Source organism: Nylanderia fulva, unplaced genomic scaffold (genome assembly GCF_048542155.1).
Source record: "Nylanderia fulva isolate GAGA-0341 unplaced genomic scaffold, ASM4854215v1 Scaffold14, whole genome shotgun sequence".
Lineage (NCBI taxonomy): Eukaryota > Metazoa > Arthropoda > Insecta > Hymenoptera > Formicidae > Nylanderia > Nylanderia fulva.
Window position 1 is genome coordinate 894,936 of NW_028189622.1, and position 27,286 is coordinate 922,221.

General features: G+C 34.8%; 1 protein-coding gene and 1 long non-coding RNA gene across 4 annotated transcripts in view; one reads left to right on the forward strand and one right to left on the reverse strand.

Moving 5' to 3' along the window:
* Window positions 1-27,286, forward strand: part of fng (Fringe glycosyltransferase) — a 92,937-nt gene that overhangs the window by 25,383 nt on the left and 40,268 nt on the right. For all 3 annotated transcript variants that reach the window (XM_029300563.2, XM_029300564.2, XM_029300562.2), the window contains one exon: window positions 17,053-17,212. In XM_029300563.2, coding sequence (XP_029156396.1) covers window positions 17,053-17,212 — 160 coding nt within the window. The remainder of the gene's footprint in view (window positions 1-17,052; window positions 17,213-27,286) is intronic.
* LOC114929145 (uncharacterized) lies at window positions 3,657-7,001 on the reverse strand. The gene is made up of 3 exons (XR_003819204.2): window positions 6,774-7,001; window positions 6,498-6,652; window positions 3,657-3,979 (listed from the first exon to the last, which is right to left on the reverse strand). It is a non-coding gene; the product is annotated as an uncharacterized LOC114929145 (long non-coding RNA).

Genomic DNA, 27,286 nt, shown 5'->3' on the forward strand with positions numbered 1-27,286 from the left:
TCTTGATCGTCCTCGTCGTCTTCTTCTTCTGCTTCTTCTTCTTCTGGTACCCGCCCTTTGGAGAGATATCACGCGAATCCCCTCGGGCTCATGTGATTCGTTCTTTCGTACCGCGATATTTGCTCTCGCAGGATTCGATATCCCGATGATTGTCGAGACGATGTGCAACAACGTATTAAAGGCACACAGACTCGCGCGAATTTTTTTTTACTGCGCTTTGTGCTTGAAATTTATCCGTCGATTAAATCACGCTTATATAATGATTTTTACAAAATACCTAATTATAAAAATTATGTTTTATTATTTCTCGAGCTCCGTTTCTATTGCATTTATAAGATAATGATGTATAGTCAACTCCGATATAAGCTACGTCAAGCGTATCGCGATTTTTCGCCTGTGAGGTTTCTTCTCCATAAATAAAATGTGCAAACGTCGATTGCAATTCAATACATACTTTATGCTTTATGATCCGTGGACATTTAATGTCCGCGAGGCCATCCAGTTATCTTGCAAGCTGTGTCAGAATAGCTTTCATATGTTCTACCGTTGCTCACATTGACATAGAGTAACTGTCTCGAACTAAAATAAAATCCGCGACATGTATATATATATATATATATATATAGTATTATTTTATTTATTTATTATTAATAAATTTGTTAGTTTTTTTTTATAAAATTAGAACACTGTTTAATTTTTATTTAAATTTTTTTTACATTTTCTATTATTTAAGAGTTATGTGAAATTAATTATTTAGCAAAATTAATTATGTAATATTAAGTATCTAATATTTTTAATATTTACAATTGGAACATAGCTCGAGTTATATGTATATTAATATAGATTGCAAACTGTCGTTTACAAGTTCCTAGAATATCCGATGAGCTCGAGCGAACCCATTTAGTATGGGCTTTTTTTTGCGCATCTCATATCGACAATATACAACTATGGTTCTCCGCATGAATGATTCCATTGAGAATCACGCGAGCGGGGCAGATTGAGAAGGCAGTCTGTGTAGAAAAATTAATGGTTTCGCGAGAGTGGATCAATCTGTTTCTTTTATCGAAAATGCTCAAGTTTTGAGCCCCCAAAAAGCATGCAAGATATAAATTACTTAAATTCCGTGAATACTTATAGGGTAAAAAAGTGAATAACTTAATGCAAATGAGTCAGTTCTCATTTCTTCTTATACTTTAATATTTTTTTTCAAAATTGATTTAATTATCAGGTCACAGTAGGTTTAGTTTCAAGTTTCGAACGATTCGATTGATAGATTATTTTCAATTTTCGATCACATTATAATTGCAAAATCTTAAGCAAATTATTTTTCATACACGAATAAAAAGAGATTACTTACTCTTTTACATGTCTATATATCGAAAATTTAAATTCGAAATTTATTCGTCACAATATTCGATATACATGTGTGGTACCGAATATCTTCGCGGCTCCGTTTTTTGGCCAGAGAAACGTCTTTGCCATCCATCGCGAACACTTGGAAGGCAATTTCTGTTATCAATGTAATATTCTGCAACGAGAGAGGCCCCGGAAATGGCTCATTGACTCTCGCCACGCCGCTCATTGGTACATCCGGTGCGATGCTTGCCGGTACACAATGTAACTTGATATACTCGAAAGTGGAACAAAAGAGTCTGTACTGATACACGGCCTGTGAATTCGTGTGTCCGCTTAATCGATAATTGTGTTCCTTCCCTTTAATTCTACCGCGCATCCATCTTTGCGATCGCGATGCATTTCCTCTGTTCATCGTCTTCTCGTGCAGGTCTTTGTACAGAATGTTTAGTAATAAGCACTTTTATATAACTATAAATAGGGCGATATTCCTTTGTGAAAACTGGAACGGAATTTCCGCTTTATTAAGATTTCATTGAAAAGCGTATTTCCTTGTATATTTGAAGTTATATATATAATATTTAATTCTTTTAATAAAACTTCTATATTATGTGTAGGTATACAAATAATTTTATTGAATTGTATATTAAAAGCTAATATATTCCTTTCAGTTCTCAGCACGTATCCCATATTGTTCAAAAATTATAGACGTTATAACTAAAAAAAGTTTAATTCATTTTTTAAATAGCTTCAGAGTTGTGTGTTTCTCAATCAGATTATGCTTAGAATCACGCGTTCTTGGGTTTAGGTGATTTACACACGCCATATCGTTCACGATCGTTTATTATCGCATTTTTTATGATGGTTTAATTGGACACGATCTCGGAGTTGCGTTATTACTTTGACCACGCGCGATCGGATTTACTCCTGATTAACCTTACCATGCTTTCTACTTACAATCAGTTTATCTCGACGCCGCCACGCCCTCGATTTCAGAGAACGTATATAGGTATAACTGAGATATAGCATCATGTTTGACTGGAATTCGGTAGATTTGACAGTAGAAAGTGTATTTCAAACTTTATATCGGCGCGTTCTAGTTTGAGGACTGAAAACTAACTTTCTCGTCGAAATATTCACAAAACGTTCTCTTGACTTTAGAATCTGAGTACTTCGCAATCTTTGTTCAAAAAATTACTCGCGATATGCTGTTATTTTTTACTCCAAATTGATATAAAGCTCTTATTGTTAGCAGAATCGAATATTTGATGATCATGAAGTATTATTTATGTAACATTATAGTTCTTGCATTTTACATACACGCATAGCTTGCTTCTAAATTTAACAACAGTTTTAAAGCTTTTAAATAATCAATAAAATTATTATATGCTTTTGTGAATAAATTAATTCGAAATGTTTATTATTATATTTACGATGTTTTCATTATATCGATAGGTAATATTTCGCGTTTTGATAATGTTTATGGTCGTGATATTTTTTTATAATATTTATGGTCGTGATATTTTTGGTATTAGATTTATCGCGTTTATTGAATATATGAAGAAAACATACTTTTGTGAAACTGGATATATATCTGTAATTTATAAGAGATTGTACAACCTAACATAACAAGTTGCCGAAGTAGTTCGACTTATTGGAAATGAGAGTCATATACGACAGCTCGTGAAATCGTATCTACGTAACAAAATATTCTCGAGATTGTGAAAAAGAAAATCTTATGGTCGATGTATAAAACCTGGCTTGTATAGCGAATGTACTTGAATGTCCCATAGTTCGATGTTTCGCAACTTTTGCGTTTCTTTCCTTCTTTATTTTCTTTTTCTACTCAAATACTTCACATCACATATTCGATATCACATTTATTCATGCATATTTCGTGGTTATTTTTCTTTTATTATAGTATTAAAAAGACAAGAAACGGAATAATATGGTTTGATTTCAAAATAATACATTAATATAAATTAATAATACATTAATATTTATATTAATATTTATTTTTATTTATTTTTATATATATTTTGTTGCATATTTTATAAATTTTATTTTTAATAATTTTTTACCATATATTACCTATGAGATACCATATTACCTATTCTTTTTTCTAAAAAAATTTTTTTAATTACATATCTTATTATTATTCCCACTATGACAAGCATATGTTTAAACTATAAATGTTTAGATATTTCAAATTATAGTTTCAGATTATAGGTATGTTATTATATTTCTACATTATTTTTTATTAAGATTTCAAAGTTGAACATTTTAATGGTTGTAATATTTTTCCGGAATACTCTTTAATTAAACGTGGAGTTTGCTTTAGCCCTGTAGGCTCTCTCAAAATTTCGAAATGCGCAGAATCGTTTGTGCCTTTCTCGGTGCATACGTAACAACGTCTGCGTGTAAACGGAGGCAAAGCCCGCGGCGGAATATTGCGAATGGTCGTTCGTAAGGGATAAAAGCCTGTTCTGATATTCACGGTTAATTCTTGGCAAGGTGCGTGTAATTCTCATCAGTTCCGCACAAGACAACGCGCTGCCACGGTGGTAGCGATGCAGCGATGCACCGACGCGGTTGCAGTCCATTCAGTTTAATGTCGATGCATACACTGAAAAAATTATTGAATTCGAATTAATAAATATTTATTAAATAATTATAAAAATAATTATTTATTTCAATACTGTCTAATAAATCATTTATTTGAAACTAATAATTCTGATTTAAAAAATATTATTATATAATATTATAATATATAATAATTTTTGATATAAGAAAATTCTTTTTCAAACAAAAATATTTATTTGTTTCAAATAAATGATTTATTAGGTAACATTGAAAAATATTTATTAATTTAATAACGTCAAAAGAATGTCTATCTGTGCGTGACTGATAAATGGAAAGGTTTTATTAATCTTTGATTATATTTATACCTTCTATTAAGATAAATATTCTGAAATATAATTATAATTGTAATAATCTGGAATTATTATTTATTATTATTTCCCTATATTTATCATAAAGAATCGTGCCGTCAACGATATGATAATTTCTATCTCTATAGTTTGTAATATCTAATTTTTATTTGTAATTTGTTAGTAATGTTGGTAATTAGAATTTCATCAAATATTCCGATGAATGTATATTGAAATTCTAAAAACATAGGATATTAATTTTAACAAATGATTATTTAGTTTAATGAAATTCAACATTTATAATAGTGCATGGATGCAATACTAATTATAAATGGCACGTAATATTGGAATATTGAAGTAATTAAATTTTATTCTCAATGCATCCTATTTGATGTAATTGTGTGTTTATGGATATATGATTTTATGATTGTGGTCGGAAAATAACAACTTTATGATTGTTCACTGATCAGATTTATTATGATATTTACACTTCGCTGCCACATAAATTAATGATTTATATTCATCTTTGCTTTGCTTTAATAAGTGTTATTATACTCGCATAATGATGCTTAATTTTACAAAAATATTTTGTATAATTATTTGAATATATACGTCCGGCTTATATAATTAGTAATCAGCAAAATGAATCACGTATGATGTGGCTAGCAAATATATATCCAGTTTAATTAAAATACTTTGCAGGACTTTTATTATAAAGTTAGACATTTGCATAATTATTTGTCAACTTTTATATTTTTTAATCTCATTTAGAGACTAAATAAATATACATAAAGTTTTATTAAATAATTTTTACGTTAATTGGCAACAGTAATTTTCATACAGAATAAAAAATTAATTAAGCACATTTTAATGATTTAGAAAATTAAGATAGTTACAAAAAATTTCTCTTTCTGGAGAATAACTTATATAAATAAATAAATCGATATTAATTGGAATATTTCACAATCATTCTTCGATTATCATATGTTTAACCATCGGCTACGACACTATTCCTTCAAATATTTGAAGGAGACGTGTTTTTCGAGAGATTTCACGAGATATCGCGACGAAGCGAAAATCGATCGCTCGAAGAGGAGCGCTATCGTTTCGCGATAGTTATAGCGCGCCGCCAGGCCCGAGTTTAATAATCAATAATTTCCTCTCTCCGGGGCTGCACGTGTCGGACGTGCGGCGGGAATTTTGTCCATCATCGATCCGCGGTCGCGTCATTATCTGGACGATACTTTTGCGGCGATCAACCCCGGAGGGGGCTGGTCTCTCCCCCTTCGAAACTCGGCTTTATCGTGATCGTTTTATTTGACAAACACTGCGCCCAAGCTATGCACACTTCCTCCGAGAATCTTGACTTTCATCTGACTGAACGCCGTTCCCGATTTTCGATGCTCTTTCGCGCCCCCAGGCCGCCGATCTATATTATCGTCGCCGGACTCGTCGTCAGAAATTGATGAGAATGGGAGGCTAAAAGGTAATCGTTGTTAAGGTCGGTTTATTGGCAGCACGGCCGTGTATAATAATCTGGTAGGTCACGCTCGGCCACTTGTGGAAAATTGAGAAACACGCGTTATCGAGGTCTTTCCTGGTTCCCAAATCGATCATCATCAATCACGATATCTACATGTTACGTTTTTATGTTGAAATTAATTTTGTTTTTATAATTTGGTTTGATTAAAATCAAAATTATATAATTTGTCGCGGAACGAAAGTGCCTCGCGCGCGAAATTGTATTCCTCTCGATAAAACGTGACACTTCTGGTTTCACCTGAGCGGGTTTGTATCGGGTGACTAATCGGCTGCCGCTTGCAAGATGTTACGAAGCCCGAGGGCTCCGAAGATTGACCTAACTCGCGACCTTCGTTCCCCTGCAGTCTCCCTGTCTTCGAGACGATAGATCACACAACTGCGAACTTTCATTGCGAGATATAATGCGTTGGTCGTGCTTTCTTTATCGTGTACTTTGCGTTGTTTTTAGCGCATATACATGTGTATTATATTATATCATTTTTGGATGGATTGAGATCATATTTTTTTTGATAGAGGATATTTTAAAACCTTTACCTGTATTTAGTACATTTTGTTTAATACTTTTTATTATCGAATGTTGCACATTCATATTTTCAATTCTCTATACGCTTTCAAAGCACACAATAGGATCTACTTTTAATAAATTCGCATTATCATGTTATGTGTACATACATTCACAGCTGGCAACCTATATTCCTGACATTATTTGCATGGCGATGTGATAAAATCTCACTCGTATATGCCAGGATATATAGGAAACTCGAACAGATCTCCCCTCCGTTACGTGATAGTATCAATTCGTTGTTAACGAGTCTATTCATCCAGTTCTATCGCACCAAGCCAACATTATTTTACATTTTATATTATTGAATGCGCTAACCTCCTACTTATTTTTGCCAAGAAAAAATTGATTTTAAATTCATGAAACTTTATAAAATGTTTACTTACATCAGTTTTAAGAGTTCAACTTTGTCTAGAACCATTACACGTGATTTGCATTGTCCTCCTTTATTGCTCTTTCTATAATCCTTTCTCATCTGGAAAGAAACCACTATTGCTATTCCCAGCGGTATCCAGTAAGGTCGCTTCATTATTTTCTATTGTGATCCCATGGTTCGTGGTTACGCGGTTACCTGTTCGTCCTCTACGAGTGCAGGTGCAGAGAGTCTCTATATCGTGTTCTTTATAATTTACGCGGTTGAGACGGTTCGAGACGATAAGATAAGATCACAGTCGTGCATATCCCGAAAGGCAGCGAAACGAACGACATTGAAAATATGGAGTGATATTTTATTTTTGCTTCTTCTCTATCTTTACGGTTTCCATATAGCACCTTGACTTCAACTTTATCATTTTTTTATGCCAGCTGCAATACACATAATACGTAACATAATTGCATATTTAATATGACACTGAACACAGGTTTCTTTTAATTTAGGAACCTCTTGGTTAATTACTTAGCAACCATACACACAAGTAGCATATTAAAGCTGGTGCATTAATTTCGCTTATCACAAGGCGAGAGACTATCGTGAAAGGTTTTCTGTGATATGCTCTCTCACGAGATGTTTTCCTCGCTCTTTAATCGAACGGTTTATTTTATTACTCGCATAATTGCCGTAAAATATCGATACTTGATTTTCTATTTGTGGTTTTTAACGTACCGATAACGACGTTTTAGCGATCTTACCTGTGTGTGCGTGTTCCAATGTTGTGCCACATTGCAATATTATACTTGGACTTAATGTCAGCCGCTGTATCGTTAAACGCCTACTTAAGGATTATGCGAAAACATTAATGCAGGAATTAATAGGTTGTGTATTTTGTTCCGGGAATCAGGGTATATTTCTTGCAGCATATTGCGTGATTATTCAAAACCGCGACAAAGTATAATTTAATCATAATAGGAATGTTTCATTATATTTTGGAAAGAAAGAAGAGAACAATAATTTTTAATTACATTCGTCACACGTATTTAATAAAGCAGAAAATTTAATTCCAGCATGATATTTAACTCTTGAATCGTAATTGATTTTTAAAAAATAATGCTAATTTAAAATTTAATTGTACATACATTTATTATCATTGTTTACTATAAACTAATATTAATAATACTATTTTTATATTCTACATTTTAAAAGATAAAATTTTGTATTTCAAATGTTTACTTAGCATATTCCGGTTTAAAATTTAATTTTTAACAATAAAGTTTAATTTTTAGGCATGCTTTTTTATGTATATAAAAAATATACCATTAAATTTGCAGTAAAAACATTTAATGATTTTTTTAAATGATCGCTTTATTGTAATATATCGAAGATAATATTTACGATGTATTTATTATTCGATTAATTTTTTAATGCATATAATCGATAAATCATACGCTCGATTAAGCATGCGAAAACCACCTGGTTGACTGGAAAATTAGCGACAAGTTGTGAAAAACGATTGGATGCAAAATTACTAACAATTACCGACGCGAACGGAAACATATTTTGAACGATCGATCTTATAATAATAGTGCAATTAACAAGATAATCTCGGAAAATTTTTCGCAGTAATAGCGTGCCTGCGTGACACGCGCTCGCTAGTATCATTTGTTTAATTAATGTTTGCTGCAACTGTGCAATCGCGCCGCGCCTAGCTATCATTCTGTGGAATTCGCAAATGAATCATCGAAGTGACTAACTGCCGTCGCGATAAACGTTATTATTAACCGACAATTAGTTGCGATACAAATCAGTCCAGTACTTGCCATTATATCATCGCCACGCAGTTCTTTAATAAGGTAAACGCAACAACAAATAACCGGTTATGAGAACATTTTTGAAAAAAAAACCTTGTCGAATAAAAAAATATTATTTCACGTCGTAAGTATATAGTCACCTTTCAGGTATGAAAGCTGTGAATTTTGTATGAGAAACACATATTATTATTTTATGATATTAAAATCAGAAAATCTTATGCAAATCAGGCTTAATTCCAAAACAGGTTCCTTTAAAATTATACAGTGTTATAGTGTTTGTTAATTTGAAAATAAAATATATACTTAAATATATTTTTTATATATCGCCGTGCACAAGAAAATATATATACATTGTTCAGTTGTTGAATCTAAAAGATTCATTTCTCTCGAAAGAAATATCCGTTCTTTGGTCTCGTTTCTCGTTTTCTACCTTCGCATTTTTGATTTTTTCCACGCCTTTTCTCTCGGCCTTCGTAGTCCGGAGAATAGCTTCTGATAATCGTAGCAGCCGAGACGGCTCGTTACCTTTACAAATCGAACCGGCCGATCAGATTCGCGCCGGATGTGTGCAACAGGTGAAATTACATGTCGAGAAAATTGCCGATCCTCAATCTCTCCTCTCGCTTCTCCACCTGACCGGATTCTTCCTCCTTTCTACTCGCCTTGTGGCCATCATCAAAAAAGCCTATTTTAATTAAACTTTTATTGTTCCTTTCAATTTTTATATCATTGGTATTTGAATATAATTTTGATTTGTTTTAATTTAAAACGATCAATGAAAATAATTTTTTTTTTTTCAATATCTCTGGATTATAGTAACACATTTTATTGTTATTACAATAATATGCGTAAATATAAAACAATTCGTCACACCCTTTTTAATGGAATTCTTTTTCCATTAAAAATGTTACGTTATTGATATTTAAATAATATTTTATTTCGATTTAAAATAATGGATGTAAAATAATTTTTTTTCAATATCTCTTGGTCATACATTTATACATATTATTATTATTATTACAAACATCACATTTATCAAAAATGCCAAGAAATATAATAGCACATTTGTACGCAATTGAATATCGGAAACGTTTAAATCGGGATCAATTATAAATTGTATATGCATCGACTTTGAGTACTTGGGTATTACAGCGATATCTGTACTAATAATGAGAGCAGTGATTCAAACTTCATGATGGACGATGTGCTATTTCGATTAGTATCCGCGTTGCATCCCGTTATTCTACGTATCAGAATTTAATATCGCGGAAATATGTACACGCGCGAGTCGCTATTCCATTAATCTCTCTCTCTCGCGAGTATATGTACATATATGTATATCCGAATATCGGAGCATAAATAGAAACGATCAGCTTTAACACGTGGGGGTCGTGCTCCCGGCACGAACGTGATTTAATATACGTTTGGATCGTGAGCACCATGCCCGTCATAACGACGGCACACGCCAGGCCCTGACCTTTTCCACATAAGATCCTTCCTCGTAAGATCGAGAGAGATTGCGGCTCCCAGCCGTGATCGGCGCGAATGATGCCTTTATACGGGACCCGGGTTTCGGCGCGCGCCATTTTTACCCGGGGCCGACCTCCTCCTCGGTAGGAATTAATTAAAAATAACGTGCTTTTTACCGCCGAGGCGTTTCATTCCCCGGCAGTCTTGTCTGCTACACGCTCGAGAGGAGCGCAATCCGAAAGTAACGAGTCACGCTCGTACACATCTTTTTGCCGGCCAATTTAATTATAATCACCGCCCCGGTGCATCATCTTATTCAGCAGATTATTTGACAAGGCACACATTTTCTGATACACATTACGCGCGCGCATTATATATAAAATTATTTATTATTGATATCTACGCTTATATCAGTTATATGCGGAAGCAATTATAAGTAGAAATCACGGTATTCGATCTATCTTTCGGTTAAATCTTTATTACGAGATATTATTAAAAATGAAAAACTCCAGGTTCACTTTTAATTTTATAATATTTTATAACACACACATACGTACTAAGCAATATAGGTATAATAAAATTAGAATTAAATGAGTAATTCAATAAGACAAATTTAATAAGAAAAAGAAAAATGCAAATACAGCTGGATGAATGGCAAGAAATTATATTAAGACGGAAATAAATCACTTGTTACGAGGTAACAGTTGTCGCAACATGCATCTATTATGATAATCCGCTTGTTACATTCAAATAAGAATGTATTGTATAGAAATATTTTCTATCAAACATACGTATATAATTAGATTACAATTTATATCGAAGAGTTTTTTTGACTATAGATTTTTATCTAGTATATGAAACAGTTTTTAAATAGAAATGTAATTTTCTAATATCACAACATTTCTGATTTATGATTGCGGCACGTTCATTAGATTGATTGCAAATTATTCGAAAGTCTCTTGATGGGAATAGTTTGTTTGATGGGAATCGAGCCACGATCAGTTCCCACAGTAAACTACCCTTTGCAGTTGCAATTTTCATCCCCCTAATTCATGTCTGCTTTGTTGACAAGTGGTCACATTCGATCGATAGTAATATGGTAACTCCTTACATCGTTTCATGAATTATAAATACTTATGATTATGCGTTACATTCATTTTATTTTAAACAATCATCTCGATAGAGGAACATCATATCACAATTATCATCAAAGAATTACAAGTTGCGAAACAATTCTATTTTATATTTTCTCATTTGTAGCACATAAATTTGAAAAAAGTATATATACATAAATTTATGTACATATACTTTTATATATATTATATATTAATATATAATTATATATATTATTATATATATTATATATATAATTTTATATATAATAAGGTATGTATTTTTTTAAACAAGAGATAAAACAAGGTTTCTAAGGTATGATAAAGCAGCAATCCGGACGTTTCTTTAAAAGCCGGATTTGTTTCATTATAAAAAGCGAATAATTTATCGAAAGATATTAATGCATCTTAAGCGCAAGGGGCTGTTGTGGGACACCGCGTATACACGAGACAAAGTTGATTCGGGAGGCACGCGTGTCGTTGCACGTGTGAAGCTTTGCGGAGCTTCCGGCGAGTGACGACGACGAGTCGGCTTTTTAAAAGCCCCGCTGCTGCTGCACGCGTGTGCAGCCACGTATGGGGGTCCTGCGGGTTTCCCACGGCGGGTGTGCACCGAAGTACGTAACGCGTACCGCTGCGCTGCACCGCGCCGGGACGATCGTCGTTAACAGAACCACTCGGTCACATGCCACGGGGTTGCCGACCCAGCGGCAGCGAGCCGTTCTTCACGCCCTCGTGCACACGTGACACACGCCGCCGCGCCGCTCTGACTTACGCTGTTCTATGCTAATTGCGAGCGCAGGTGGTCACTTCGCGCTTGACATATTATATATGTATGTAACATGTGAAATGTTTGCAGATACACTCGCAAAAATGACCCAGTTTCACCATCTTAACTTCTCGGCTGATTAAATTTCTTATAGAATTGCCAAGCAAGACTTCCAAACCTGTGTTAGTTTGTCATTTTTTATCTATTATAAAAAAAGTAGAAAATAAAATATTTAATAATAAAAAAATTGTGAGATTTTTCAATAATATATTGTCAAGTAAAATAGGATGTCTGGATGGGTGAAGATGATGAATTTTAAGCTTTGCAGTTGACAATTTTTTAATTTAATCGGTTAAGTTAATCGGAGATGATGAAACTAATATTCTATCTCTCTGGATATATTTACTTAATTAATAAGTCGAGTTCTCTGAATATCGATGAAAATATATATCAAAGAAATCATAAGACGATTATTGATAAGATGTAAAAATATTTACTTAATTAATAAGTCGAATTCTCTCAATATCGATGAAAATATATATCAAAGGAAATCATAAGACGATTACTAATAAGACGTAAAAATATTGACTTAATTAACAAGTCGAATTTTCTGAATATCGATGAAAATATATATCAAGAAAGTCATAAGACGATTATTGATAAGATGTAAAAGTATCGAGTTATGTGAATAACGTGTTACTTGGTAAATTACTTGATGTTACTATCCATCGCGCGCTGTAAATTCGGGATTATATTCTTTCAGAAGATGCAGACATTTTTCGAAGCAATGAGGCGTTACTTGCGGAGGTTTCTTACCCACAAGAACCTTGGAACTTGTTCTTTCTTACGATATTTATCCACGCACGATCGAATTCCGCGGTTTGGGGCAAAATCGAGACAGCGCTCCGAAACAATATTCCATTCGTGTTTGAAACGAAAGTAATTCCATCAATTTTTGCACATCCGGTCTCCTCGACCTTCTCGTGAAAGTAAATCGGTCGTTTACTCGGTAATTAATAATGCGCCGCACCCATGTCTCATTAAGTCCAAGGGAAATGTCAATTTTATCTGCCTCTCTGATTATTTCGAACACGTGCGCTCTCGCAAACGATTGTTGTACAAATGCGTTGTACAATTTCCATAAATAAAATCGTCTAAATTTAATTGCTGCGGCAAAGAGGACCGTGATTTATTACGGGACAAAGTATTTTCGAACAATCGTTTAAGTCCTTCGAATCCATTGAGAGGAGTCATTAATATCTATCGACATTCGGATGTGTATTATTAATGACACGAGTGTGTTGTAGCGTTACTCTTAATAGAAATCATATACCGAATACGGATCTGTTACGTTCATGGATATGAAGGACGATTTATCACATTCGATTCGTTGATTATTCGAGTCAATGCCGACGACTCATTGAGAAACAGAAAGTGTTTAATTGTTTTTCCATCTGCATGATTGCCAATTCTTGCATAATTGCGAGACGTTATATTTAATTAAAGATGTCGTCCCGATTTTAAGTGATTTTGAAGAATCAACATGCTTAGCTTATTGAGAAACGTAATTCTCGTATATTTTTAGAGACAGGTAAAATTAGTTTTTAAATTGAATATTTTATTATCTGGAAAATATGCGATTTATATGACACATACCTTAATTGTACTCGAGAAAATAATTCGCCTTGCTTAATTATTTACTTTTTCAAAAAGCGACGTTTCGTTCATTATAAGTTAAATCTAATTGAAATGTACGTACGTATCTCCATATTTATATATACGATATTTTTTGCTGTATAAGAACTCCACGCAATCTGCGTTTTGTGTGCAGAAAAGAAATAGGAGAAATTTCATATCTCTGTTTTCTTCTTTCGATTAGTTTCGCCCTCTTTGTGAATTTACACGTTACTGCAGACAGATTCTAATATATATGCAGATACGAAATCCTCTCTGATTTTACATACATTGCAATTCCTTCTATGGAATATATATATATAATTCTCATTCAAAATTATTGCATACATATTTCCTTACTCCATTTAAGAGAGCATTTTACTTTAATGAAAGTTCAAATATATTATGAAAAAGTGAATCAATTATTTGTTTAAATATGCTGCTATTATTAAAAAAAGAAACTATATATTTTTGATATTTATTTGCGTTGGATGTTGGATCTCTCTCTATCTTTAATCGGGCGTATATTTATTGATTAGGAGTTGATGAGATGAAATTTTGATCTCGCTACACGGAAAGAATTTTCTCTTAGAATTTACCCTAAAAATCATGGTAATGGAATTTTATGAGTTTCTCTGATCTTATTGTGATCGATTGTTAATATTTTTTATTGCGATAAATATTAATCAGAGAGACTTATAAAATTCTTTCAATACCACATTGTCCTACAATTATCACAAAATATTTACCACAAAAAAAATATTTATAATCTTATTGTGATAGATTATTAATATTGTTTATTGTAAATATTAATCAGACCGACTCTTATAAAATTTTTCCAATTGTCCCACAATTACCATGATTTTCAGGATAAATTCTAAGAGAAAATTCTCTCCACTTAGATGTTAGGGATGCAATAGCAATCCCAATTCAACATGGTAATAGAATTTTTGTAAGAGTTTCTTCGATAAATATTTACCATAAAAAATATTTATAATCTCATTGTGATAAATTATTAATATTGTTTATTGTGGTAAATATGAATCAGAGAAACTCTTATAAAATTCTTCCAATTGTTCCACAATTGCCATAATTTTCAGGATAAATTCTAAGAGAAAATTCTCTCCACTTAGATGTTAGGGATGCAATAGCAATCCCGATTCAACATGGTAATAGAATTTTTGTAAGAGTTTCTCCGATTAATATTTACCATAAAAAATATTTATAATCTCATTGTGATAAATTATTAATATTGTTTATTGTGGTAAATATGAATCAGAGAAACTCTTATAAAATTCTTCCAATTGTCCCACAATTGCCATGATTTTCAGGATAAATTCTAAGAGAAAATTCTCTCCACTTAGATGTTAGGGATGCAATAGCAATCCTGATTCAACATGGTAATAGAATTTTTGTAAGAGTTTCTCCGATTAATATTTACCATAAAAAATATTTATAATCTCATTGTGATAAATTATTAATATTGTTTATTGTGGTAAATATGAATCAGAGAAACTCTTATAAAATTCTTCCAATTGTCCCACAATTGCCATGATTTTCAGGATAAATTCTAAGAGAAAATTCTCTCCACTTAGATGTTAGGGATGCAATAGCAATCCCGATTCAACATGGTAATAGAATTTTTGTAAGAGTTTCTTCGATAAATATTTACCATAAAAAATATTTATAATCTTATTGTGATAAATTATTAATATTGTTTATTGTGGTAAATATGTATCAGAGAAGCTCTTATAAAATTCTTCCAATTGTTCCACAATTGCCATAATTTTCAGGATAAATTGTAAGAGAAAATTCGCTCCGCATGTTAGGAATGCAATAGCAATCCCGATTCATCCGAAGATTCTACAAAATGTTTTTCCTTCATATTGTTGCATCAGACGCGATTGGTTTGCACATGGGTGGAACGCACCGAACGCCGATCGCGAACAGTGCAAACACCGTTCTGGCTCACGCCGGGAGATACGATCTCGCGCATATAGGAACAGCAACGTCCTCGGCCGAGAGCGGATCCCTCTCCCGTTGTAAGCCGGCTACGCCATTAAGCTGGAATTCAGGTGTATTAACGATGCTGAGCCGCAGGTACGTAGCGACCACCCGTGGGCACCCGGTAGCGCATTAATGGCAGGAACTGTTCGTTAGAGAGAGAGAGAGAAAGAGATTCGTTTCATTTCGCCTATCTTAGACGTTCGCGATCTCAACTACACGTTTACTGACTCTGACACGGAGCCTTTATCTCCTGGAGTCGGTGGGAAAGGGTTACGGAGATGTTGGTCAGCTGCTGTCACACTTGGGCTAAAAAGAGGTCGAAAGGTTTTCGCTCTTACGATATTTTAAGAAACGAGATCTGAGATCTTGTCGTTCCATTATCTAATTACCATCTCCACGTGTTTTAGTTGGAGAACATATATTAATTATAATAAGGATGTTAGCAAGAGGCTTTCGCGGTTTTCATAAGTCAGTCTCGAGATTATTGCCATCTTTCTAATTATTGTGTTATTTTTTTCCGAGTAAAAAACAGATTCGTATATATCTATGGTATATTCTTTGTGTGTTTCTCGCGCGCAGCAAACCGCGGAAACACGCCGATGCGAATAATCCCGCGAGAATATAAGCAAAGCGGGTCGTCCCTATGCTCTTATTTGAATTCTGCGCTCTAAGCGGCATCCTCGTTATCGAGAAATTCCAACAGCGGTTCCGCAGGTGTTACGCGTAAATAAATGAAGGTCGACGCATCCGTTGAATTATTAATTTTTGCTTTCCAAGAAAGGATACATAAATTCTGTCGTAATAATTACACTTGTTACTGTAAAAATTGCAAGTATTTTATTTTTAGTATATATACCTCTATATATATATATGTATGTATATAACAGATTTTGATTTATCTAAGGTCAATACTTATTGTTAGACTGATATAAAGATTCTTTTGTTACTAATTTGGTACATTTATAATTATATGCATCTACTAGATATATTTTCAAAGTCCTATGGATTTTAATTTTAATATTTTTTGAAGAATTCGAAAACTTTTGTACTAGAACACGATTTTCGAAGAAAAGAATATTATTATAGGCATAAATTAGAGAGCTGCGTATTGTTTTGCCAAGAAGCATCTAAATTTTTAATAAAGTAAAATGATCTAAGTTCAAATTATAAAAATTTATGCAGAAAATAATACATGCGTAATTAACGTGAATATAATTAACAGAACAGAATAATTATAACATTTATTTATCATATCGTAATTGTATGTTAATGTGTTTCGTTACAAAAATATAGAAATGATTAAATTTTTAATAAAGTAAAATTATAGATAATTTTTATGAAAAAAAATTACGCAGGAAATAATACATCTGTTAATAACATACAATATATATGAATAATTAAGCCAGAATACGTACATTTATTATATTGTACTTCTATTATGTGTTTCAGATGGTTCTGCCATTTCGATGACGATAATTACGTGAATGTGCCACGCCTGTTGAAGCTCCTGGACAATTATAGCCCGCGAGAGGATTGGTACCTTGGCAAGCCCTCGATACCTGCGCCCTTGGAGATCATCAGGCAGGGCCCGGAGCCGCAAAAGCGACCGGTGAGTGCAGATCAATCATAAACTTTCTCTTTTTTCTGATACGTTTTTTTCGGACTTTTGAATATATCCGTATGAATTACATACGGTTCACTAAAAAGAAAAAGCGTTTGCGTCCGGAGATAGGAAGCAGTACGTATACATATATTGCAAAATTGCACGAGAGATGCGGATCTTGAATAATTTTTGTTGTTGCTGGACCGATGGATATTTTTATCGTCCTGAATAATTTAATACAGATTATTATAAATTATTCTTTGCCGACTTTTTCAAGATTTTTAGCGTGATAGATCTATTTTGCATATGAATCGGCAATTTCTTTATAATAATTACATTTGCATATAATATCGAGGCCCTGAAAATTTTTGTAGAATATTTATCGACTGATCCAACTGTACGACGTCTTTATTCCGGTCATCTGGCTCTGGATGTAAACTTCCTCGGACCGTAATTACACGCTTCTCCGAAAATCAACTTAATTACGCGCGCCTTTTGCGCGCGGTTCAAGGTGTCCCTCGAGGATTTATTTAGCGTCGTAATACCAAGAGTAGCAATTTAAAGCCATGACAATAACGAGCGCTTTGCTGCCCAGCTTGCGAAAGATACCGCAGACGTGAAATTCGTCTGACCGTCTTTGAGGCTTCCGGTGGATCTCGCGAATGAAATTAAACGCGCCGACAGAGAAAAAAAGGCGGGAAATGGAAAGAGACGGGATGGGGTAGTTGAAGAAAAAAAGGGAGTAAGGATTATTCAAAGAAATATTTTCTTCCATTTCCTCTACCGTCTTTACGCGAGAGAAGAAACATTACCTTCACTAACGGGTGGTCTTATCGAATTTATGCATCCGCGAGACGACGGCTTCCGGCGAAGTCGAGCGTGCACATGTCTTGGCAGGAGCATGCACAGGTATAAATAGGAATCGCTCCGCTTTTGTAAGCAGGTCCGTTCGAAGCCGCGCAATGTGCGAGGAAAATGCACACGATAACGTCTATTCTTTTTTAATGCTACCCTCCGGCGCAACGGTGTGTCTTCTTCGCGCGCCGCGAATTTCAAGCTATTATCTCGCGCGCCTACTCGCATATATATATATATATCTCTTTTATCCCCTTGAATGCGAGTACGCGATGGGTTTTTACGAGTAGATCTCGTCTCGCGAGCTCTCGCGCCCGTGAAATTTCGATTTTCTTTCACGGAAGACCGTGCGCGAGGGATTTACTGTTCTTCTCGGATATTCAATCTATACGATACTTTTTGCTCGCGCGTCGTATCCGCGAAATTGCTCTCGGAGATTTTTGGCGTATTACATATGGTTTTCGTAGTTTTTTAAATTGGATTTAAAAATGTTGTGAATTAAAGAAATAATTTTTTTATTATTGCGATGCATTTTTCAATTGCACGACATTACTTTTAATTAATAGATCATAATGATTTTTTTTTATGTCATTTCCATGAAATTCGGAAATTGAATTTCAAATGAATAAATTATTATAATAAATTTCAAACTTGAGAGATCAATGCGTTCGTAAACGAGAACGAAGTGTGCAGCGGAGCGGTTTTTTTCGAGGCATAGCAAGCGGAGAAACTCGCCCGTGCACAATCACGAATCGATAAAAGCCTGTCTCGCGTACTGCTTTAAAGAGATACACGATGCGATTCGGATGTCGCCGATATGATCGCTGACGCTCGGCAGCCGACGGTTAAAGGAAGCCCGCGATCTTATCACACGGCGATGTCATGCTATGAGGCCATTAATCCTTTTTCTTCTGCCGAGATGAGAAATGAAAAAGGAGAGAGTAGTCTCTCTTTCTCTCTCTGTAACGTCGCTCACAATCGAGAAAGGACCGGTCGATGTGTCTCGGGAAAAAATTCCAGGATACGCACGTCATCCGCTTTAGAAATTGATAACCGTTTTAATCCACTTGTTCGGGAATGTAAAATAAAATTCCATTTTTTTGCGCCACTCTGCACGCGTCGAATCAATTTTTAATCGCCGATCGCTTTTTACGCTCGCGCGAGATTTGCATTTCGCGATTGAGAATAGGACAAACTAGAAATTGGAAAAGCCGTTCTCTCGCTTCTTTCATCGCGGAGGAAAAAAAGATACGAGGGGAAAATAGATAAAGATGAGTAAGGTTTCGTGTGGTGTGCTCCCAAGATGAAACGATAAATCTTGCAAAGCCCGTAGGATCCGTTCCACCTTCTGAGATTAACCGCTTCTTATAAGGTCTGATCGAAGCCATTCATCAAGCGCCTTTCCTTTGATATCTCTTTCCCTGATTTCTCTCTGCTGCTCGTTAAAGTCTAATAATACGGATCCACTGATTCTCTCCCTTTTTACCATCCGTGAACTTCGCGCGATCTGCGATCGCGGATAATCGATCGCGTCTTTTACTACTGAATAAGACTACTGCGTAGTCTTCACGTAGATATTGAACGAGTAAAGACTACGAAATTTATATATAAATTACTCATTTTATTGAACAGTTCATTTATTATTCCGAAATATCACGTGGAAATCTATTTTTTAAGTTCTGATTTTACATAATGTATATAGAAAGTATTCTCGGTCTATTACAATTTTAAGGAACATAAGGAAAGAATTTTTTTCTTTCTTCCCGACAATTTCCAAAAAAGTCCTTCTTTTGCTTTTAGTATTAAATATTTTAAACTTTGAATTAAAAAAATGTTATTAAAATAAAGTCCGTTTTAAATAACCAATTTTTTAATGGTTTTAGTCTCTTTAAGAAAAAAAAATTGATTACAGAGATTGATGATTTAAAGAATCTTGTAAAGTAAGTAAAACATTTTCAGTTTTTTTTCCAATAATAATAAATATAATTAACATCGGAAACGCCGCGAGAGTTTGATCAATGGTCTAAAAAAAGACGTTGACGTAAAAATCCTAATGTACAAGGATTCGAGGAAAGCCTCTTACACGCTTTATCCGAGCGTTCGATCCACTTTTCACGCCATTATTTCATATTAGGTCCGTCGTCGTCGTCGAGATCCGGTCCGGCAACTAGCGGAACCAGTCATACAACGAACTCATTACCTGTCCGACGAAAAGATCGCACGCACGAGACGCGATCGATCGTATATTGTATACGTGCATGTTAGCATATCGATCGTCGCGTAGTAACCCATTTAAGATGATGCAGTATTCATGCGGAATTTAAATTGGCCGATATCCTCCGACACGCGCTTTCCTGGCAGCACTTAATCCATCAAGTATACTCGATAGAATTAGCGTTGAATACCCCAGAGATTTTCTTTGTGCCCCGTTGAGCATTGAGAGAGTTTATTGAAATAATTGAGAGAAGATCTCTCGGTGAATCGATCATTAATTTTTAGCAAATTTTGGATATGAGAAATTAATTGCGGAAAATATAAACGCGATATTTTTAATTTTAGAAATCTTTCGCGAAATTATGCTATCTTAAACTAAACCATCTTTTTTATACAAACTATACATGGAAATATTAGTTATCATGCCTAAATCTTAGCTAGTTTAACGAAGAATTCTCCGTTTAATTATAGTTAAAAAATATTAGTTACTGATTAGAGTTACATTGTTCAAATTTTAGGTGTAATATAGGAAACAAACTTTTAATATTAAAGTTTTGGCATAAATTTTTTCTTTAAACCAAGAGGACGTTAAATGATTAATCTTTTATTATTTGATATTATATTTACAAATAAAAATGTCATCTATATTTTTCTCGAAAAATGTAGATCTCGTAAAATCGCCTGTTTTAATCTGATTATATATATATCTGTCAGAATCTCGGTATACATAATATTATACATATTACGTGAGATTTACGTGAGGTGACCAGTCCAAGATCGTTTTATTTCAGTTTTATTACGCAGCTATTTGGCACAGTATGTCCTGCACGTTGAATGAACATTGCGCGGTGCGTATAAAAGGCTCTTGACTCGATCTCGGTCGTTTTTCTGTCCTCTACGTGGTCCTCTTTCTTCGCGGTTCTCTTCATTCAGCCTTCTTACGATCTGGTTGGACCAGTATTCAGTGCAAACCTCTTGAAAACCTCGATCGACGGCGGTTCCTGTAAGCACAAGTACCGATCGTAACACTCATGCTAACCAATTTCGATCTTTTCGGCTTTATATACGAAGCTCCTTCTCATGCAAATGACGTTTACGTCGTGTGTGATATTAATTAAAATAAAAATTATAAATCCTCTCCCCCCGATTGTGTGCTATCTCCTTATACCGAGATTGTCCCGCCCTTTAATTAGATAAAGAAGTGCAGTCCCTTGCTCCTTTTATTCATTTCGTAAAAAAGATAATTTGCATACATGAAAAAGTCGTCGGGTTCTACTAAAGCGCTCGATCGAGAGATGAATCTTACTTGCGAACCAGCCTGTTAATATTAACATTTTTAAACATCAGTTTTTCTTCGAAAAATAATTTTAAACTGATTGAGAAATATTTATATTAGTTCTATTTGATTTTCTTTCTTTCTCTCTCTCTCTCAGATATTTTATAATGGCCAATATACAGTACCCTTTACAAACATCTTCCATTTTACAGTTAAACAATCGCATGACAGCGATCTGCGTAGATTTTTTGCATGAATAAATCGTAAGATATTTAAATGACATTTTTACATTAAAAATGTCATATTTAAATTTCTTATTAATATCTTACGATTTATTCATGCAAAAAATTGCACAGATCGTATAAGATATTAAACATTAGAGATATTTTTACATTAAAAATGTCATTTAAATATATCTTACGATTTATTCATGCAAAAAATTTGCGCAGATCGTAAGGTGTTTAACATTAGAGATATTTTTACATTAAAAATGTCATTTAAATATATCTTACGATTTATTCATGCAAAACATTTGCACAGATCGTAAGGTGTTTAACATTAGAGATATTTTTACGTTAAAAATGTCATTTAAATATATCTCACGATTTATTCATGCAAAACATTTGCATAGATCGTAAGGTATTTAACATTAGAGATATTTTTACGTTAAAAATGTCATTTAAATATATCTCACGATTTATTCATGCAAAAAATCTGCACAGATCGTAAGATATTTAAATGACAGATCGCTGCCATGCGATTGTTTATATTTATAACTGTAAAACGTAAGGTGTACTGTATACCTGAAAATATAAATGTATCACCCAAGATAAACAACAGATTGACCACGGCAAAAATTCAATTAAACATTTGAATTCCGCGCGAAGGAAATGAATTCGGTTGCGACGTTTTCCTCCGCGTATGCAGCTGCATTTCTGTCCCCTTATCTCTATCCATGCAAAAAATTTGCACAGATCGTAAGGTATTTAACATTAGAGATATTTTTACGTTAAAAATGTCATTTAATAAATATATCTCACGATTTATTCATGCAAAACATTTGCATAGATCGTAAGGTATTTAACATTAGAGATATTTACGTTAAAATGTCATTTAAATATATCTTACGATTATTCATGCAAACATTTGCACAGATCGTAGGTGTTTAACATTAGAGATATTTTACGTTAAAATGTCATTTAAATATATCTCACGATTTATTCATGCAAAAAATCTGCACAGATCGTAAGATATTTAAATGACAGATCGCTGCCATGCGATTGTTATTTATAACTGTAAAACGTAAGGGTATCCAACCTCCTTTTGAGGGTACTGTATACCTGAAAATATAAATGTATCACCCAAGATAAACAACAGATTGACCACGGCAAAAATTCAATTAGACATTTGAATTCCGCGCGAAGGAAATGAATTCAGTTGCGACGCTTTCCTCCGCGTATGCAGATGCATTTCTGTCCCCTTATCTCCATCCATGCAAAAAATTTGCACAGATCGTAAGGTATTTAACATTAGAGATATTTTTACGTTAAAAATGTCATTTAAATATATCTCACGATTTATTCATGCAAAAAATCTGCACAGATCGTAAGATATTTAAATGACAGATCGCTGCCGTGCGATTGTTTATATTTATAACTGTAAAACGTAAGGTGTACTGTATACCTGAAAATATAAATGTATCACCCAAGATAAACAACAGATTGACCACGGCAAAAATTCAATTAAACATTTGAATTCCGCGCGAAGGAAATGAATTCGGTCGCGACGCTTTCCTCCGCGTATGCAGATGCATTTCTGTCCCCTTATCTCGGGCGCGCATCGCGATCCATACGGACCCTGCGCGGACTCTCGTATGTAATACATACACGCGGGTGAAAGGTGGTTACGACCGGAGAAGTACATACTCTTGTATTATATCCGTACGGCCGCCTTCCCGGTGCCCAGCATCGTCCGGGACCGAAGCTATCTCTCTCCCGACCCCCCATGGGTGTGGTACCATCTTCCAGCCGAGATTATGGTCTCCGTCGTGGACGTTGTTCCCCGCGGGCTTCGCGTACTCGTATATTATATTTGCCCGAGAAATCCTCGGGCTCTCGCTCGTCGCACACGTGTGCTCGCGAATATCCACCGTGTGCTCGGGAAGAATCGGCTCGTTACCGGCCCGGATTTTTGCCTCCTCGCGCGAACGGTATAATATTTAAAAGATGCGCGATTAGCGAAGAGGGAAGATAAAACCCGGCGATTATTTTTTCACAAAGGCGCGTCAGCGTGTCGTTTCGCGCGTACCATTTTTTTGCCCGCCCAAGCAAAATTTTCGGGACACCCCATAGCCCGTAAGTAAGCATTTAGAGACCTGCCATCAACCACAGGAAGCCGAGATAGCCCCGCTAATGCGGCGCGTTGTATCGTTAACGTCTTCGTGGTTTTTTTTCATCCCAAGAATTTTCAACGAGCTAACCGATTTTTAAGTGGATCACCGAGCGAGATAAATATCTGCGGGTTATTGCCGCTTCATGAAATATGCAAGGACACTTGTATCAATTGATGCTCATCAACAACCGCTCAAATATATCTGGAATTTGATTGGTGTTAATGAATTTTGTACAATACAAGGGAATATATGGTCTAAATTGATACGCGATCCAACCTCTCTCTTCCATCATAGGATAACAGATTCATTTCCGATATACGCGCACGTCATTCGCGTCGCGAAAAGCTGCGCGGCCAGGTTACGATTAATCTGTCCGCGGAGATTGACAAATGGTCTCGATAGACAATCGATCCATATAAAAGCGTGAGAGTACGGCAACTAGATGCACGATATGTCGAAGGGATAATTAACTCCGGGTACGCGCGGATCGTTAGTTTGGATTCTTTCTGGTGGCCACAATTCTCTCGGCTCGGTGGTGCAAAACCGCGCTTAGTGAAAGGCGCGCCCGTCCGTCCGTCTGCGCGGTGGATGAATGAGCGTATTCCGCAAATTGATAGGCAAAGTGAACCTAGACGGCACAACGAACGGGTTTGCCCGTTACGCTTGTAGGTCAATGCTGCTACGGGGATAATTTGTTAATCGCACGTTGCCTCGGAAACTTGGCGCGATAGTGCGATTGCCCGCGAGGCACCGACCCATATCGACATCGAATATATATCCTTCGTCCTGGCATTTTACCGCGAGAAATTCGCACATATGTAATGGCTTCGATCCGATAAGATTTCTTCGACGCTTTCTAATTAACTGTATTTTTGCTTTTCTTTCTTCTCTGTTTCTTTTGTTTATTCAGGGTGTCTAGCGGTTAGGGAAAACCGGGCATTGTCAGGGAATTTTACTATTTATCTGGATTCTTTTACATTATTCTACATTTATCTCAATAATTTGACATTTTTTATTAAATAAACTTTTCCTTGATTCCTAGTACGCTAATTTTTTATTTTGTTAAAAATTGATTCATCTACAGCGTGTTCGTTCATTTATATTTTCATCGTCGTGTTATTTTAATTCAATATGTTTAATAGAGATAAAATTAAAATTTTTGTTCTTTTTTAACTTCCGAACCTTTTCATCGTTGACAAAAATATCTCAAGGATTTTATGATTTAACATTTAGGTAATTAATTTATTATATAGATATATGCAAATTATATATTTGTAAAAAATAATACTAAAAAGTCAGGGAAAAAATTAATTTCTGATCTTGGAAAATCTGAAAAGGTCAGGGAATTTTTTTCGTTGAATCTGCTGGACATCTTGTTATTATTTTAATTTTTAGCAACGTGTATATCATCTTTCATACAGAGGGAATTTTCTGCTAGAATTTACCCTGAAAATTATGGTAATGGAATTTTATAAGAGTTTCTCTGATTAATATTTACCACAAAAAAACATTAGTATCTATCATAATAAGATACAAAATATGTTCGATTAATTTTACTATGTATTTTATATCTTATTGTGGTAGATATTAATATTTATTATTGCGGTAAATATTATTTCAGAGAAACTCTTATAAAATTCCATTATCATAATTTTCAGGATAAATTCTAAGAGGAAATTCTACATTTGATGTTTCACACATGATCTAAAATATTAAAATAAAAAAATGATTCTTTTTTCCGATTTTTAGGGACAAACTATATTTTGCTTTGCTCTTCTATTCCCATTTCTTTCTATCATTCAATCTTTTTAAACATCCTTTATACCTCTTCCTGCGCTTTATATCGAATACTACGAGGATTAATTGAATTTGCAGTACAAAGCGGATTTATTGTTATACTATTTGATTGTGCCAACTCTTGTATCTCGACAATCTTTCGCCCTGAAAGAAAGAGATAGAAACGCGGTCCGTTACAACGATCGCCCCGAAGAGCGATTAATCCTCTCCCTCGGGCGAGGATCGACGTCGGTGATCGTTACTTTACATTTTCCCCAGCGGCGTCGTAATTGCGCCCGTAGGAGCGCGATATCTCGCGCACCACGCCTCTAGGTGAAAGGGTGAGCGTGCTGACGTATCGATGCGCAAAATGCGGCGCGTTGTGGTGGTGAAAAAGCACTGGCAGGAATAGAAAGGCATCGGCCTCTATCTCGCTGCTGCGCGTCGTCTCGTGCATTCGAGGCTGAAAAGCCGTGCACGAGACGGTCATTTTAGTCGGACGGTAGGCCGATCCACCCAAGGGATAACCTGCCGATGAACCGTAAACCAGGAACTTATTACCTGACTGTATATAGGTACGGACGCTTTATTATTACGACTACCATTAGCGTATAGAGTGGAGAAAGAGAGAGAAGACGTGCCCGCTAGATCTTCAAGATTATATTGCGTCCTTAATATCTTCCTGCTAACTCCACGACTTTGCTCGTTTCAAATGTTTACTGTTGTTCTCTCCTGCGAGATGCTTCGCAAACGGTTCTTTTACAGGCGGTTAGAGAAATTATATACGATTTGACTGCCTTGTAGTCGACTTTAATAGATTCAATTCTAGGCTCTGCCGAAAGATCGAAATGAGCTTGACTAGAGAGTGAGCTAAGATAATCTCATGTGGTGGAAGTGCATTGCCAGAGGATATCATAGTACGCACGAGTGAAATATGTCGTACTGTGTATGGAGTGTTTCCAGAGAACGATAGCGTTTCGGCCAGAATTACGCACTGTAAATCTTTCATATTCTACAGCATACTCGTCAAAATAATTTAACTTATTCTACATAGTTGTGGAATCCGCTTCGGGCATGATTTGTAAAGCTGCTCGAGCTAATCCTCAGGAATTTCAGACCCTTATTGCTTCGAAATAGCTTGAAAATGTAATTGGTATATAGTATTTATTCATAATTTGTGAGGGCTTTTTCTAACGGGATAAATTTGATAGACTAACGTTTTCAGTTGCGCAATTAACTCCGTTATTTTGCAGAAACGATTATTAGTGAAAAATAATAAATTTCTAAAAAAAAAAAAATAAATAAAAAATGTGAAGCAGAGAATCATTCTGTTAAGAAAACAAGCTTATTTTGCTATCTTCATATTTCTTAGCATCTCCTTTTCTTTATGCTATGAATAATCACTTTTTTCATAATTAAATGTCTCCATAGTAAAACGCACGATTTTCTGCGAGCTATATTCGTCGATAGATCGTTTTTCTTCTTCTTTGTTCCGTCGTTAATTGATATCGAATAAATACACCAACGTCGACATGGCGACGTATATATCGTCATTTCCGCTTGTAAT